This window comes from Nannospalax galili, unplaced genomic scaffold (genome assembly GCF_000622305.1).
Source record: "Nannospalax galili isolate Female #2095 unplaced genomic scaffold, S.galili_v1.0 scaffold983, whole genome shotgun sequence".
NCBI lineage: Eukaryota > Metazoa > Chordata > Mammalia > Rodentia > Spalacidae > Nannospalax > Nannospalax galili.
Window position 1 is genome coordinate 657,695 of NW_008350255.1, and position 18,501 is coordinate 676,195.

Sequence of the window (18,501 nt, forward strand, 5' to 3'; positions counted from 1 at the left end):
GGGCCGCTGCTGCCCCCTGGCGGCCGCGTCAGCACAGTGCGCCCTCCCGCTCCGCGGCTGCGCAGTGCCGCCCTCTGGCGGCCCGGCTCCTTCCTCCCATCGGCCTCGGCTTGCGGGCCTTTCAAACATGGAGGAGCGCGAGTGGGGGGCGAGGTCGGCTCGCGCCGCCAGCCCCGCCAGCCCGCCCAGCCCGCGGCTGGACGTCAGCTCCGACAGCTTCGACCCGCTGCTGGCCCTGTACGCGCCGTGCCTGCCGCCCATCCCCTACCCCAACGCGCCCTGTTTCAACAACGTGGCGGAGTACGAGAGCTTCCTGCGGGGCAGCGGGCGCGGCGGGCGCGGCCGGGCGCGGGGCGCGGGGAACCCCGGACCCCGAGCGTATCCAACGCCTGCGCCGCCTCATGGTGACCAAGGAGGACGCGGACGGCACGGCCGGGGCACGACGCCAGGGCCCGGGGCGCAGCAGGAAGGCGCCGCGCAACGTGCTCACGCGGATGCCCTGTGAGTGCCGCGGGCCGCCGCCGGGGCTCGGGAGGCTTGCGGGGAAGAGCTGCTTCGGGCTGGCGGGGAGGGTCGCCCGTGAGTCCGCAAGGGTCTGCAGGGGTTGAAAACCGGGGAGAGGGGCTGGCTGCGAGCCACGGCCCTGGGGTCTGCACAGGTGTCTCCGGAGGAGGATGAGCTGCAGAGGGGTTCGCGGACAGTGCGGGGCATCAGAGGTCTGCAGAAGTGGTTAGAGGTCTTGGGGACCCCCGTGGGGAATGGGGGGCGGCATGTGGAAGTTGTGGAGGGGGAGAGCTCAGCCAGTATTAAGGTAAGTGGGATTTGAGGGTCCGATGGAGAGTGCGGAGATCTGTTCAGATAGCTGCCCTATCGCAGCCTGGGAAGTGACAGCTGCGTCTGGGGTGCTGCTAGCAGAAGAACTGGCCGCAGGGACTTGAGTCTATGTGCACAGTACTAACTCGCGAGTTAGTGTTGCAGTGCCGCAGACACAGATGCCACTGAAACGCAGGTGCCGGTTTCCAACCTCTGGCTGGGACAGGACTGTCAGGCTTAGGTTACCATGTGTTCAGGGTGCTTTAAATTCTGAAGGTGTAAATGGCACAAGGGAATTTCTTGGAGCTTCCTAATAGGTCCTCGGAGTAAAGGTGTAAACAACAAAGATTTTCTAGTGTGGGATAGGTCTTGTATAAATGGAATAGAAACAGCCTAGGGTTATGTCTTTTGTCATCTGGCAAATAGTTCTGACATCAGCCCCTTGAACACAATGACCTATTTTTAGTCATTGCATTCAGTCAAAGCATCTGTACACGATAATTACATTGTTACACCATTAAGTGACTTCACACCATGAAATGACTTATTTTTGAGTAAAAGAGCTTCTAAGCAAGGGACTGTGTTCCTAGAAATTTGTTAGGAGAGACATCCTGAAAAGCTGTGTGGTGTTTCTGGTGTCTTTGTCGAATGACATGCTGTACCAGAGTATATCCCTGCCCCAAGCTAGGATTTTCTCGAGCTGGCTGGCACAGCTGTAGCAGAAAGACAGTGAGAGCACTTTACAGTACCACATTTTGCCCATTTGTTTTGTCACTACCAGATTGTTGAATTGCACTTGAACTCCCAGCGTGGCATTTATTCTACCATTACTGCTTTGCTACCAAGACTATCGGGGAAATACTTCCATTCCGTCTGGTTTTAGCTTTACCGTGGAACACCTTACTGTATTATGACCGTGCACACCTCACGATTAAACACATTTCTGGAATCAAGATCGCACAGTATGTACCCTAGTCACTGAACACCTGAAAGAGTGGGGAGTTCCCTGAGAGACAGGTTGATGCTATGGAGAGAATAACCTTCAGAAAACAGGCAGGTGACAGAAGTGTGAGGATTAGATTCATTAAGCAAAGAGCTCTTCTAAAGATCAGGTGTAGGACTTGGCATTAAAGAAGGGCCTGAGTGAAAATGACTTCAAAAATCAGGTTAATCAGGAGTATTTGCATGTAACAGAAGTCAGTCTTCTTGACAACCGAATATGGGTCTCTCAGGTTTGAATGCTGGCCCCTTCCACTTCTGTTTCGCTCTAGGCAGGTTACTTCAACTCTAGGCCTCAGTTTTCCAGGGTGTTGAACATAAGGAGTGATAGCATCTGTCACTGTAAGGATTAAATTCATGAACTTTTAAAGCATTTATATAACAGTAATGTTCTGTAGTACGTAGGGACCTTTTCAACAGTGTGAAATGTCACTCTCTGTAGATTGTTGGAGTGGTCATTATTTTTTTTAGATTGATGTAATTATAAAGGTCAGAATACTTGTAACCTGCTTGTATTGAAGATCGGCTTGGCTATTTACCGGGTAAGTGACCTTGAGAAAATTACTTCAGCACTTTTTGATCCTCATCTTCCTTAACTATAAATTGGAATGAAATAATTGTGAGGCAGATCAGGAGGACCCAAGCTTCCCTCAGAGTGACTGGGTGGGGGATAGGCATTGTTAGATAAAGCTCACCAGAGAAGAGTGCTATTTCATGGTAGATCTTTGTTGTGAGCATATTGTTTCCCCCTTTTAAATGACTGTGACGTTATCAAAGCATGAGCAGTTCAGTGTCTTGATTGGCAGCTGTCAGACCCTTCCCGGGGTTCTGCCATAGCCGAGACTACCCAGGAATGCCCCCATGCCCAGCAGGTAAGGACAGCAGATAGGGTTCTGTTGCTGTTGCAGTGGCCTGAGCCCAGTTAGGCTGTAAAGGACCTTTTGGCCACTCCTCAAGTTCCACTGGGGAAGGGGGCAACTGCGCCCTTTTCAGCTGTCCCAACACCGTCTTAGACTCTGGAGCTGTCAGTCAGCCAGCCACTTCTGTGATTGGGGAACTGTCATCAGGACAGCCATGGCTACTTTAAATGCCTCATATCTGGTTAGGGATACTTTGTTTGAGCTACTTGGGCCATGGTTGTTCCACGGTGACTTCAGTCAGCTCACAGAAACCACTGTAACTATCATTGCTGTGTCAAAAGCTCTCACTTCTGTTCTGGAGGCCATCACCCTAACAGCCTAACAGCTTGGAAAACTGCAATCACAACCAATCCAGCCGCCCTGCAGTGTCACCCTGTAGTGCTGCCCCCCCCCAGTATCGTCACCCTGCACCGTCATCACCCTGCAGTGTCGTCACCTTGCCATGTCTTCACCCTGCAGTATCTCTAGGAGACTGCTTCAAGCCAGCAGCCCTCTGAATGAGTCTTCCCAGCTTATAGATGTCCTCACACAAGTGAGAAGGATCACTTTCTCCACACATAACAGGACAGGCATGCCTGGTAAACCTGCACAGACTGTGACCAAGCACAAGGTTAGTGGTGTGCAGACCCAAGGCTGTCAGAACTGTGTAAGGGGCCCTCCCTCCCTCTCCTGTACTACCTGCCCACCTTGTGCTGCAGCACTAGGCCCCAGTGAAGCCTCATTTGAATAACCATTCAAATTAGGTGCTTGTGGTCTTTGTCACAGAGTGGGCAGACCAGAAGACAAGAAGAGCAGACAGCTCCCAGGCCACTAGCCCTAGGCCCACCCAGCAGCAGCTCAAGGGTGGCCCAAGAGTTCCGGAGAGCAGCTGGGGACAGAGATTATAAAGACTGAGCCTGCAGTGGACTGAGGATGTGCTGAGACAGCCAGAGAAGACAGAGCTTAGTCTGTGGAAGATGAAGGCTGGTCAAGAGCCATAAAGTGGGAGAGCTGTAAGCCCTGGCCATTAGAAGAGGTCTAGAAAACTACCAGGAGTTACTAGCACCAGCTGCAGAGGGGCTAGACCTAAAAGAAGAAGGCCCTGCTCGCTAGCATGTCACCTCTGTGTTTGGGTTGTGAGAATTAAATAATGTAGGTAAAGTTAAACTTTCCAGAGGCCTGGCACAGATGGCCTGGTAATTGGGGATGATGGTGGTAGTAATGAGGGTGATGTGGATGTTGGTGAGGGGAGCATCTGATAAGGATGTGGACTGAGTTGTGCTGCAGAAGGAGAGGGGACCGGAAAGGTCTTAATTCTCAAGAATCTATGCCTTGAACTTAATGATAGCCACAGGCTTGGAAGGCAAGGCCCAAAATCGTGGCAATCCAGAGGGGGATTTTGAAAAAACTTTCTTTAAAATAAGGCACATGCTTTTTTGTCACATTAACTTTCAGAAGCCTGGCTCCTGTCTGTTTGGAGTCTCACAGAGATGACTAGAGAAGAATGCACATCTGGTTTAGAATGGGAAGCTCATTTTTGCCTCAACAGTTTGTCTGTGTAGGCAGTGCTGGTGTTAGGTTTTTGCCCACATAACTCCTTATGCTTCCTAGAATTACACCTTATTAAATCTTTGGAAGAAAAAAAGAATATTACCAACACAAGACTTCAGTACCTGAGTTGGCCGCTTGTTTAATTAGAATGAAGAACTATTGATCTCTCCATTTTGGGAAGAATGCAATAGTGCCCCTTCCCAGTGTGTATGTGTGGGAGGCAGGTGCAGTGCATATTTGTGTGCCAAGGGTCTCATCCGGGCATTGTGATCAGTTCTAGTAGTTGAAGAATAGAGACTTAGTCCCAAAATTAATCTAGACGTTAACCTAACTTGATTTTCTGAATGAGAAAACACACTTGTAAGGAAAAGTGTACTCACCAAGGTCTCACTAGTTGTAATGATCTCAATATGCTTACAATGCCTGATTTAACACATATGCAGACGTGCACACACATTTATCAGTTCAAAGAAGTTGAAGCCATTGCTACAAGGAAATGACGCTCAGGCCAGCGCTCTTACTTCCTTTCTACGGCTGCTTCCCCCCCCCACGCCCCCCCGTACCTGTCACACATTTCCAGTCTGACATGTAAACTCCTACGTCTCATCTGTTGAGTCATTTTCTTCCAGGGGTATTTTCCTTCGTTCGTCAGGACTCTCATTTGTACTCCGACTCAGCAATGAGGAGCTGCCTTAGTTATCCAAACTGAAGCAAGCCCGGGGCTGTTCTCTTTCATATCAGCAAGAAAAATAATCAAGTTTTTTGTATTGAGGGTCATTCTTTGGGGAAGTTTTTTTTTGTTTTTTGTTTTTTTTTAATATTAGAGCCAGCTTAGCGTGAGAGAGAAATTAACATGAAATAAGAAACACCCATCACTGTTCTCAAGCTTTGAGAAAAGAATCCTTCATCATAAAAACTGAAACTGCATGTCCATTATTTCTTCCACGTGTCAGCACTCTGCTCTCTTAGTGTGATGCTTATGAGGAATCTCAGGAGCCAGATGCCAAGCAGGCATCCTGCACACCATCAGGTCCTTTGTTTCCCGGTGAGAAGATGACATTGAAATACCAGTGACTCCAGGGAGCTCCTGCAGAGACTATCTCAAAAGGCTAGTCTACAAGAAAAACAAATTCTGTTTGATGTGGCCATGGTGAATTCTAATATTGTATATGCTAATTAAAAATAAAAGTGATTTCTTTTTGTCTTTTTAAGACAAGGTCTTCCTGTAGCCCCAAGCTAGCTTGGAACTCACTCTATAGATCAAGCTGGCCTCAAACTCACAGAAACCCGCCTGCCTCTGCCTCCCGAGTTCTAGGATTAAAGGCATGCACCACCACTCCCAGCAAAATTAACAGTTTTTTAAAAGTATTAAATTTATCAATTCCTCTTAAAGGCAGCAATAGCAACTATTGATTCAAATAGAATAAATGCAATTACAAATAACAACTTTGTTTTTCTGAAGAACTTCAGACTTTTATGACACATAAAATTACTCAAATGAACAGCTCTATTACCTGTGGAAGTAATTATAATGGTCAGGTTTTTAACGTGTTGATTTTAATGAATAATATTTAAGTCATAGAAAGGCCATTTTCTTTGAGTGGATGGCATGTATTTGGAGGCAGATGTGATTCCCTCAAACATATGAACAAGGCTTTTGCTGGAGAAGCGTGAGCTAGGTCTGCAGTTTACGAGAACTACACAGAGATGCGGAATTGAGAAGAACCGAGCTGCTGGTGTGCACATTTGTGTTGATCTTTTTCTTGACTGCAGCGGCCTTTCACGTGGCGGTCCATCTTAGAAGCACCGTCAACTGGAGGTGTATCTCTGGGTGGTGAAGGATGGCTGCTTGTCCCTTGTGGCTCATCCACACTCTTGGCTGTACTCTGTTGCTCCTGGAGCTCCCAGTTGTAGAGGGAGGTTGCTGCTTTGCTGCTTGCCTTGAGTTTGCTGGCTGCATTGGGTGGTCGTGGCTGGTCCTGGCATGAAGGCAGGTGTTCGTGATGTGCTGACAGTCTTCTCTCCTTTCAGTGCACGAAGGCAGCCCTCTGGGTGAGCTCCATCGCTGCATCCGGGAGGGGGTGAAGGTGAATGTTCACATCCGCACTTTCAAGGGACTTCGGGGCGTCTGCACAGGCTTCCTCGTTGCATTTGACAAATTCTGGAATATGGTAATTAACTGCTCATAAATTTCTGAAGGGTCTGAGTAACTCTTTAATAAGCAAAATCTTCAACATAACTTCTCCTGCCAGGCCTGGTGGCGCACACGGTTAGTCCCAGCAGAGGCAGGTGGATCTCTTAGATAGAGGCCAGCCTGGTCTACATAGTGGGTTCTAGGCCAGCTGGGGCTACAGAGACACTGTCTCAAAAAGACCTCCCCAAAAAATAAAAACAAAACTTCTCAGAACTGAAAAAAATTTTTAAATGTTTTATTATTTTTTTATGTGTGTGCATGTATTGCCTGCCTGTAGGTAAGTGCACCTGTGTTGTGCAATGCCTGCAGAGGCCAGAAGAGGCTGTCGGATCCCCTGGGACTGGAGTTATGGACAGTTAGTTGTTAGTTGCCATGTGTGTGCTGGGATTCGAATCCGGGTCTTCTGCAAGAACAACCAGTGTTCTTAACCGCTGAGCCATCTCTCCAGCCCCCAGAACTGAAATTTTTATATACTCTTGGACAAGAATATCAAAAGAAAAGTAATTACTTTTCTTGCTTCCTTTCTTAAGGCAGTGATGCTCAATCAGGCAATTTAATCTTCCTTTCCTCCCAAAGTCATTGACAGTGTCTGGGGATTGTTTTTGTTTTCTTGTTTGTTTTTAATAGTCACATCTGTGGGAGGTGCTGTTGGCCACCAGAGGTGGGGGTGCTGCTGAACATTGTACAGTGCACAACACAGCCGTCCTCCACTGAAGAAAAAATGTCTAATCTCACACGCCGTTAGTGCCAAGGCTGAGAGTCCTAACCTTAAGGAATAAGGTTGCCTGTTTAGTAATTTAAAATAGGTTTCCTACCAGCCATTCGTTTATTCATTTAAAAATATTTATCAAGGGGGCTGGAGAGATGGCTCAGTGGTTAAGAACACTGATTGTTCTTGCAGAAGACTTGGGTTCGAATCCCAGCACCTACATGGGAGCTAACAACTATCCATAACTCCAGTTCCAGGGGATCCGACAGCCTCTTCTGCCCTCTGAGGGCATTGCACGACATGGGTGTACTTACCTACATGCAGACAATACACGAATACATATAAAATAATAAATAAATAAAATAAAAATTTTATCGAATCCCACTTTGCTTGGGTCCATTTTCAGGTCCAGAGGCTTCAGGAAGGAATTTCATTCTGGTATTCTGGTATATTTAGGAAGAAAGAGGATAGAGGCTGAGCAGACACTAATAAGCCAAACACTTTGCATGGTGTTTCCTTAAGACAGTGTAAGTGTACCACACATCCTTAACATTATAGGGACTTGCTGTCTTCTTATTAGATGCTTACAGGAGAGGAGGGGTATGTCACAGTACAGTCACAACACGAGGTGGTTAACAGAGAGCTGCCAAGGCCTTTTGGTATTTCTTTCAAATATTTTTATTTTATTTTCATTTATGTGTCTGAGTATATTGCCTGCACGTAAGTGCACCTGTGTTGTGCACTGCCTATGGAGTCAGAAGAGGTGTTGAATCTCCTGGAACTGGACACAGATGGCTGTTAGCTACCATGTGGGTCCTCTGTAAGAGCAGCTCGTGCTCTTAGCCGCTGCACCCTCTCTCTAGCCTCTAGTCTTTCTTTTCCATCTCCAGCTGTCTTTTCCCTTGTGCCTTACCCTCGTCGGTACATTCCTTTGGATAATAACATTAGTTGCTGACATTGATTTCCTGCCGTGTGTCGGATGCTATATACGGCTCTGTATAGCCAAACTTTTGGGGAAAGGGGTATCTGTAGCCCAGGCTAGCCTCAACACTCACTCTGGGTCTGAGGAACTAGCTCAGTCCATAAAGTACTTGCTGTGTAAGCATGAGGACCAGAGTTCAATCCCCAGAACCCACATAAAGTACTGAACCATGTTGGTATGTGTTTGTAATCACAGCACTTGAGAGGTGGAAACAGGAGGATCCTTGGGGCTTACTGGCCAGCCAGCCTAGCCTAACTGGGGAGTCCTAGGTTCCAGTGAGAGAGCCTGTCTCAAGAAACAAGGCAACTGACTCCTGGGGAATATGATACCCAAGGTTGACCTCTGGCCTCCAAGAGTACATGGACACACATGCATGAGCACACACATTCTCTCTCTCTCTCTCTCTCTCTCTCTCTCTCTCTCTCTCTCTCTCTCTCCAAATGTACATGGACACACATGCATGAACATACACATTCTCTCCGCCCCTCCTCTCCCTCCCTCTCTCTCTCCCTCCCTCTCTCCCCCTCCCCCTCTCCTCTCTCCTCTCTCCTCTCTCTCTCCCCCTCCTCTCTATCTCTTCTCTCTCTCTCTGTCTCTCTCTCTCTCTCTCTCTCTCTCTGTAGCTCAGCTTGGCCTCAAACTTGCCATCTTCCTACCTTAGCTTCCCTTAATATCTTCAGTTCATGAATTAATTGTAAGTTCTGCTACTGTTCCATTCCACAAATGAAGGTCGAGTCTAGAGAAATTAGATGAGGTCCAGCTCTTACTGTTAACAGGTGAAAGTACAAGCCTTTATCCTGGGTCTTTATGATCCCTAAACCCATGCTTTTAATTATTACAGACTTCATTCAAATCCTAATGGCTTCAGCACATGGTAGCTTTGTTACCTAGAGGCAAGGTGATTGCTCTGAGCCTCAGTTTTCTCATTTCTAAAACACAGGATAAAGTATTGTGATAATTTTATCATTAAGGGGAAAGAGTTTACTTAGTTCCTTCATTTGTTCTTAGAGACAAGGTCTCACTCTGTAGCCTGGAACTCATTATATAGCCCAGACTGCCTCAAATTTGTGACAGTCTGCCTGCCTTAGTCCCCTGAGATTACAGGTGTGAGCCACCATACCTGGCCCTGAGGGAAGGAATTTAAGAGAATTTATTTATTGATAGTAGTTGTAATTACTGTTTCTTCTGATTTATAGAGTAATTTTACATTCTTTAGAGAAATTCTCATTTTAATAATTGTCCTGTGAGGGTGAGCTTCCTGGTGAGAACTCACTAGTAACTCTGTGCATCACCCTGGTTAACCTCTGTTAGTTTGTCATCATAAGGCAGACACTGAAGAATAAAGGAGCAGTGGTGTTTCTCAGCATGTGGTCTGCAGCTGTCCTGCAGCGGGCCCACCTGGGGTTTCTGACTTAAACAGTAGTTCTGAGAATTTCTAACAGGAGCCTTGGGGTCCTGCAAGATGGCTCAGAGGATAAAGGTGCTTGCCACCAAGCCTGACACCCGGAGTTCAACCCCTGGATCCCACATGGTAGAAGGAGAGAGCAGGCTCCCTCAGGTTGCCCTCTGACTTCATACACTCATGGTGGTGCACATGCGCTTGCACATATACATACATACAAATTAATGTTTAATTTTTTTTAATGCTTTTAAAGCCTCAGGTTTATAGTTTTAAAAGCTTCCTGGATATGTATGCACACTGGAATTTCAGAATCTCTACCATGTGTTGTAAAGGGCTGGCCATCTGTCAGGAAAACTCATTTCATGTCTTGGTAGCAGCCTGGAATTCCTAAGCAGGGGTGCCAGGCCTTAGCGTTTTCTTGTGCCCAGGAGCTGAGTTACCAGGTTAGTTCTATAGTGATTAGATATTCTGCCTCCCTCCCCCCAAAAAGCTATAAAATGATCTTTTAAATTCTCTAAATGATCTTTTAAAAGCTATAAAATGATCTTCCTTTCTCCCCTTTGGGCTGTTCCTCTAGGCACTTACAGATGTGGATGAAACCTACCGTAAACCTGTTCTGGGCAAAGCATACGAACGGGACTCTTCGTTGACTCTTACTAGGGTAGGCCACTCCCCTGACCTCCTGAGTACCCATCCCGCTTTCCAGCCTAGAAACCATGGTCCCTGAGCCCACTGAGCAGGCTGTCCGAGCCCTGCTGTGAGCCAGCTGTACCTGTACGGGTTAGTCTCTTACACGAACTTCCAGCTGGTGCCGGATGCAGCTGCTGCTTACCAGCATGTGTGAGAGACAAGTGACCTCCTAGAAAGCTTTAACATTGTTGAGCTTTACACCACAGAAGTTAGGGCTACCTTTTTTTTTGACATGCTTACTGATTTATCTGAGTTATGGCCAGAAATTGAAAACTGATCGCTATCTTTAAAAAAAGGACTTCAGTGCAAGAGGTCCACAAGGTATAACTAAAAGGAACCTGGCCTTTATATGTGTTGGAAGAGGAAGAATACAGGTATTAACCTATGTCTCTGCTTTCCTTGTAGCTGTTTGATCGGCTGAAACTTCAGGATTCCTCCAAGAAGGAAGCGGATTCTAAGTCTGCAGTCGAAGACTCCACTCTGTCTAGATACTCCCAGACCTCCACCTGGAAGGTGGCTTCAGTGTGGGGACATGGAGACACTGACCGGGGCTCACACAAGCGTTCCCGCTCAGTCCCTTCTTCCCTGCAGGCATCTGCAAGGGAGGAGTCCAGATCTGAGCTGTCAGGGAGGACTACACGGACAGAAGGGTCCAGTGTGGGAGGTACCTTTTCCAGGGCCACCACCCTCTCCAGGGGCCAGCCCCGTAAGAAAAAGCGAAAGCCCAAGGTAGATTACCAGCAGGTATTCACACGGCACATCAATCAGATTTTCATTCGAGGCGAGAACGTACTGCTGGTTCATCTTGCACAGTGACCAGCTCGGCCCCATGTTGGGTTTTAGTAATAAAGTGCATGAATTGCTCCTACTGTATCCTAGTATCCCAATGAGACTGAGTTGGAATGATTCCCTCTGGTCCTGCATGTGCAGAGGACAGAGCAGGCTCACCCTCTGGAAGATGAGCTCCAGGGAGGACAGGCTTCGGGAAGAGGGGCCGTTGAACTCATGCCATGGGGAAAGGCTTCATAGGTACGTGCATCTGACTAGCTGTTGTTGCCTACTTCAGATTCTCAAGCCTAATGTAAGCTCTTCCCTCTGTCTCAGGGGTCACGGTATGAGTGGAATTCACTCCTCAGAAACTTTAGGACATGGGAAAGAATGGTCTCAGTTTTACAAGCTGAGGCCCTATCATGGATTTGATTCTAAGAGCAGCAGTGTAAACTGCCCTAGAGCCCTCCACCCATGTCTTGTAACTGTCTCTACACAATTCTCCCTTGATCAAGAAATGAAATTTATTGTCCTTGAATATCAGCGAGGTCTGGGAAAGCTACCAACTTGTGTAGGAGTGAAATTTAGATGGGTGGTTCCGGGCAGCATCCAGCAGTGGCTGCTCTGCTGTGACCCCTCTCCTCCTGGGAAGGAGTGCGGGCGCTCACTAGTCTTCCCTTCACCAGAGGTGGCCTCTGCACATGACATACCAGATGGGACTATAACGTGCTTGTGCTTCTTGTCCTCTCTGACTCCATGGCATGGTGCTAGTGCATGTGCTCTGTGGTATGTGAACTGTCCTCATGTGCCCTCCATGTCTGACTTCAGAGAGTTCCATATGAGCTCAGTAATACACGTGCATAACACAGCTGGCAGTCCCCTTTGCAGGAGGGCTGCTTTTGTGTAGTGTCTCAGAATTGTTACACCGTGAGAGAGGGGTGGTGCTTTCATTCTGTGTCAGGCCAAAGAAGTTCCTAGAAAGTTGAGTGGGTGTGTCCTAAAGGGCATGAGACTGACCGGTAGGCTTGAGTGACAGGAATGCCGAAGACCGCGGATGTTCCTACTTGAATTGTGTCACCATACGCTTTTCAATCACAAGTGCAGAATGGGCTGCATCTTGACATAGACTGTTAGACTGCAATGTTGATTTTTTGGGTTTTGTTTATATTTGCTTTATCTTAGATAACTTATGTTCAAAGTGAGAATAAGAAATAGCTCATTAGTTCAAATGTATGAACAGAAAAATTTCCCTGCTGTGTTTATTGTAGAATATGGATTGGCCTCCTGAGAATCAGGCTGGGTAACATTTAAGGAGCTGAACACTGGCTCCTCTTTTGGCTGGACCACTGCCTCATCAGACAATGAAAAGTGGGCAGGTATAACTCCACTGTGCCTCAGTTTCCCCATCAGCCACCTACCTCACCGGGGCATTGTGACAGAACTTAAAGAAGGCATTTTTTAGCCTCTCAACATGTTTAAGTGCCGTGAGTAATTTTTACTATTTCATAGTTCTGCAAGAATTCTCTTTGTCTTTGAGCAAGGCAGGTGCTGTATAAGAAAGGGGTCTTCCTAGGCATCTCTCGCCATGGGCTCGTCACCATCATCAGAAGTCAGTGAACACTCAGCAACTGTTTTCCAATTCCAGTCCTTCACCTGGAGGGTCGGTGGAAGTTCTCAAGAATACCTCATTAAGAGGAGTGTGAGGTTTCTTTGTTTTGCTGCTCCCCCTTATCCCCAGTCCCCACCTTTTTCTTATAATTATCAGAAAGAATTCCCTTGATCTTTTCAAGAGATAGTATGGCAGTTTCAAAGGAAGAGTGTGCACCTACAAACAGCATTGTCCCCAAAGGGGAACTTGTGGACTTTGTTTATTTTCTCTTTGTTTTTATTTTTAAATGTGTCTTGCATTCTAGAGCCAGACCAGGTGCCCTAAAGTTTAGAGAGGCTCTGGGCAGAGTTGCATTAACAGTTATTTGTAATCTGCTGGTCTAAGTGCTCACTGACTCATGTGTCCCAAATCACCCATCAGGTGGATCAGGCAGTGTTGCCTATGCCCCCCCCCCCCCCGTGTGGTTGTCCTCCATCGTCTACTCTGGTGTCCTTTAGCTGATGCTCTGATGGAAGCTCTCTTTTCCCAGTAATGTAGAGATGAGCAATCAGAAGGGACATGATGAGTGTTGCTCATTCCAGGGCCTGGGTAGGTCCACCTGATTTACTTTATACACGTGCCAGTTTTCATGTTTGTACGTAGCTTTCACAGATCACTATAAGGATTGATTTACAATTTTCCCCTCAATATGACAATTCTGGCTGTGAAACGATCTTTAAGCCATCTGTGCTCCATCACACGATGTCTTCCATTATATTGGCCAGTTGGACAGTGGTTCTGGAATGAATAGGAAAGAAATGTGCTGTTTTGTACAAAGCATGATCATTATTTTTAGAGAAATAAGTTTTTAAAAGTATTGCCTTTATTATTGGAGAAATTTTCAAAAATAAAGAAAAATAAGTCCTAATAATATATTGCTGCTAAAAAAAAAATATTATTGAATAGGTCATTATAGTAAGTTGCTGTGGTGGCTGGGTGGAGGTTAAGTAACTCAGTGATAGAGCATGTGCATTCATGAAGCCCTGGGTTCAAGTCCCAGCATGAATGAGTGAGTGAATGAGTGAATGAGTCAGTCAGTAAAAGCTGCTATGGAAACGACCGAAGTTTCTCTTAGGAGAAGGAAAGAATAGGGGAAGTAATATTTGCTGTTTGCATCCTAGAAGACATCCCTCCATTCTCCCCCCATTCTCCCTGCCCCTTACCCAAGGGGGCTCCTCCACAACTAGAATGCTGGCAAGCTGCTCTCCTGTATTTTGCAAGGATTCTGACTTGGGCAATTTGTTAAGATTAGTCCTTATTTTTGAACAAACAGCTTTGATTGTTTGAAGGAATCTCTAAACACCCAAATACAATACGCAGGACCTCACCAAGAATGTAGGTATGTCCTGGCATTTGTTTGTGCTCAACTTGCAAGAGGTGGTGGAAGTGTTGACTAGCATACCCCGACCCCCTGGGGAAAGTCATACACTGCAAAAGCTTAGGGGAGGAGTCGGCAGTGTCTAAATCTGGTCCTGGGAACTTTTTTTTTTTTAAGTATTAAGTGGGTGATTTAAGCATTAAATGTGTGATTTCAGTGTGGGAGTCAGGGTTCTCCTTGCTCTGTTAGGTGATTTAGAAATGGAAGCTATCTCTCAGCCAGAGCGATGCCACATGCCGTTCCTTGTCCACAGAAGGGACCCTGTGTACTCCACTGACAGTGCAGCATCCCCTTAGGTTGTTTTAGTTGGAAGCCCAGGCTTGCTCTCGTAGGCCCACAGGCAGGCCACTTCTGAAATGATTCACCAGTTATCAGTATCTGAGGCACTGGAGCACTTGGCACCTTGTTCTCTGTGCCTGGTGCACACCAAGGCAGAGAGCATTAAGGTGTGGGTGCATGTGAACCCTGGATGCGAGCTGCTGGAGGGGCAGGAGCAGCCCAGGCTGTCCTCACTCAGAAAGAATCCACCGTCAGAGATGGACAGGTCGTGAGCCCTGAGCTGTCTCAGCCTCATGAGCTTTCTAGAGATCTGTAGACACATTCCCTTTGAGACAAAGAAACGGAGACCTAACGTGGTGCAAAGTGGATGTCTGTATTCTACTTGCTCTCTGTGACAACCAACTGAGGCAGAGTCATTAAATGCAATTGGTTCTGTAAATTGCATCTTTAAATGTCCTCTAGATTTGAGGGGGAGGGGGCAGGGTCTCCCTGTAGCCCCAGCTGGCCTGGACTTGCTATGGAGACCAGGTTGACCTCAATCTCGCAGAGATCTGTGTGTACCATCATGCCTGGCAGGTTCTCTATATTTTGCCTTTAGGAAGAAAGTTAAAATTATTCAAAGACAGCTAGCTGTCATTGGTGCTGCCCCAAACTTTCAGTTGTGTGTGTTTATGAATGATGGCTGCTATGGGAAAGTCTGGTTCAGAGGGAGTATGATGGTATACATAGAGTAGTTTGGCAGCTGTTTTAATTCTTTTCCTGCACCACATCTAGAATGCAGCCAGCTGCATTTCATGACTCAGATCACCTGTCCCTCATGAAGGCTTTTTGTGCTGCAAAGCAGAGATATCTTACCTGGCCTGTGTGATAGAGGCAGGAGTCTGTCATAACCTTTTGGCAAATTGGTGGATTTATGATAAACCTTTGGGGTTTCTGGGTGCTGAAGAAGGGTTGTGCCTCCTTAACTCTCAGTGTTTTGAGTGCTTTTAAATGCTTTCAAATTCTCTTGCTCTCTCAAGAAATGGCTTTGGATGGTTGGAAGATCTAGGAAAAGAAAATCAGTACACCGAGACCTTGAGTTGGTTTTTCATTTATTTAGAATACAAAGTAGTTTGACAAGCTACCGGAGTTGATGCTTCTTTCAGAGCTCTCTGAAGGCATGGGGCCGTGTCTTGGGGAAGATGCAGAAGGGATTCCCAGTGCAGCACAGTTGCTTTTGATTCTTAGTCTTTTGGAGCAAATGTCATGCTACCTCTGATGTTATATTTTCAAAGCTGTGAGAAAAATGTCTGAAAATTTCAGGGATATTATTTCAACAGTGGTGAGCTGGCTGCCTTTGTGCAGCTGGGCTCCCTAGCAGCTGATCACCTTTTTCTGTTGTCCTGACTGTAAAGCAGACGGTAAGCTATGCCCTAAAAGCTGGTCTGCCAGTTCACCCTGTAATTCCAGCACTTGGAGACTTGAGGCAGGAGGATGACTGTGTGTTCCAGGCCAGCTAGGGCTACAGAGTGAGACTCTGTCTCATAAAAAAACAAAACAAAACTACAACAACTGAAAAAGCGATTTGCTTATTCCAAACTGACATTCAAAGACGTCGGCCTATTGGCAGCTGTAACCCTCTGTACCAGGACTGTTGGTGTGTTTTCAGACAAGGCTAAAGCTGGATGACTGTTTATAGTTTGAGTATTCCTGTACCAACTGCTAAAAGGAAAACCACAACTATCATTGTCACGTTTCTCCTTATTGTTAACAGGGCTCTTCCTGCTTGGGGGGAGGAGAGACTGCTGCTAGTGACTTCAGTTTGCAATGTTCTGCTCTAGGTACGTGTCAAATGGGAGTCTGGAAACTAATAAATATGATTGTATTCATGTTCCGGCTGCTTAGTCTCTGTTAACTTGGGGGAAGTGCAGGAAGAATAAGGAGAACCATTACCAAGAGAAGACACCCATCTAAAAAGTTAAAATATTTCAAACTAGGGCTGGAGAGATGGCTCAGCAGTTAAGAACATGGTTAAGTGTAACCATGAGGACCAGGGTTCAAATCCAAGCACCCACCTAATAAGCCAAGGCACCCTACACTTACCTGTAGCCCCCAACTCCAAGGTAGATGGAGACAGTGGGTTCTCTGGTACGTCCAGCCTAGCTGAGGAAACAGCTGAGACTCTGCCTCAAAGGGCACAGGGGAGTGTGATGGAGAGAAGACACCTGGTGCCCTCTTCTGGTGTAGGCACAGATGCAAAGGGATCATGCTTGGAAGTGTACATACATACATACACACAAATGCAAAAGGGCATACATGTGTGTAAACACACATAAAATATTTGAAGCCACTTGGGATTGCATTATTGTTACCTTGTACTTTTCAGTACCAAGCAAACATCTGGATCACCATTCTTAAGGCAGCTTTGTTCCCCAAGTTCGTTAGTTTATGCTTAGAAAAGGAACTTGGCCTGCATTATGAATTCTCTCTTCCAAGCCCCAAACTGCAGTCGTTGCCCTGTGCATTTATTCTGTCTTGTGCTCACTGATATCAGTTCATTCTGCTGAAGGTGCCATTTGATCCCTCTGAATGTTGTACCACACTGGAGTAATTGATCCTCACGTGTTTTCCAGAAATCTGTGAATTGGCCACAGCTTTCCTCAGTGTGTGTAAGGAATCCAAGCAGGTAGGACACATAGACGTCACACTGCCTAGGGCCTGGTGCATGCCTGTGACTCCGGCACTGAGAGGCAAAGTCAAGAGGATCAGGACTTGGAGGCCAACCTAGGCTACATAGCTAGATCCAATCTCCAAAGCTTCAAGGACTGGCTTTGCAGCTCATTGATAGGGTGCCTTTCAGGCAGATGCAAAGCCCTGGGGGTCCATCCCTAGCACCACCACTATCCCAGTTTGGTTTCTATTACTGTGATAAACACTGTGACCAAAAGCACTTGGGCAGGGGGTGGGGGGATTTAGCTTACAGGTCACAGTCCATGTTTGATGGAAATCAAGGCAAGAATCAAGGCTGAAATGGAAGTAGACACCATGGAAAACTGCTGACTGGCTTGCTCAGCTACACTTTTTAGACAGTCCAGGCCCTCCTGCTTAAGGATGGCACTGCCCTCAGTGGACTGGGCCTCCCTACATCATTTATCATTTAAGAAAATGTCTCGTAGATATGGTCACAGGCCAATCCAATGGAGGAAACTCCTCAGTTGAGCTTCCTTCCTGGGTATCTGGTTTGTGGTAAGTTGACAAAAACCAGCACAACGGTATACACACACACACACACACACACACACACACACATGCACACACGTATGCGCATACACAATGTATGTGCACGCACATGTATGAGCATACACAGAAAATTGGGTGCTAGAAAGATGGCTCAGTGGTTAAGAACACTGGCTGCTCTTCCAGAGTACCTGGGTTTGGTTCCCAGCACCCACATGGTAGCCAACAGCCATCTAGAACTTCAGTTCCAGGGGATCCAACGCCTTTTGGCCACTGTGGGCATTGCATGATATGGGTGCACTTACATACATGCAGGCAAAACACTCATATGGATAAAATAAAAATAAAATTTTAAAAATCACTGATTCTTATACAAGTTAACTTGATGATGCAGTTCCCTGCTCTGAAAGACATAGATTACCTTGAGCTCAACCCGCATTTGTAAATTCCTAGCCACCACAGTAGAGGAGGGGAGGCAGGGCCTGTAGCGCTGGATCTGGTCTTTGCCTGTTTGTTTTATGTCTAGAGACTGGCCAGGGTAGAAAGGCTAATGAAATGACCAGATCTGGCTTTGCCTAGACTTCCTGGATTGGCTTACGAAGAAACAAAAAAGAATTCCTGGCCAGCCTCAGGTCTTGTTCAGTCTGCTCAGTGGCCACTAGGTGGCAGTGGGTTAAAGAAAACCGGTTAACCCGAGGTCTCAGAGGGACCCTAGTCTCTGGCTGCAGTACATCCTTAAATGCCCACCAGACAGAGTGGAAATCAAGAAAAACTAAGCTCTAATCTGCTTACACAGTGAATTGTTTTTACCTAATTTGAAGGTCAGCAAGCCCAGCTGCTGGCAGAGGGCAGGTGCTTAGAGGAGAGTCCAGAGAGATTCCCAGGCTCCATGCTTCCAGGGGCCTGTCACAGTCCTCTCCTCCTAGAAGACTCTCCTCCACTTGAGGGCAAGCAACTGGCCCAGAACAACTGT

General features: G+C 46.8%; 1 protein-coding gene across 1 annotated transcript; it reads left to right on the forward strand.

Annotated features, from left to right (window-relative positions):
• Positions 1-89: 89 nt before the first annotated feature.
• Positions 90-16,180, forward strand: Lsm11 (LSM11, U7 small nuclear RNA associated). The gene is given in 5 exon segments (XM_008847392.2): positions 90-360; positions 362-501; positions 6,294-6,433; positions 10,127-10,210; positions 10,645-16,180. Coding segments are annotated over 5 exon segments (1,008 nt in total). The 5' UTR covers positions 90-127; the 3' UTR covers positions 11,056-16,180.
• The last annotated feature ends 2,321 nt before the right edge of the window (positions 16,181-18,501 follow it).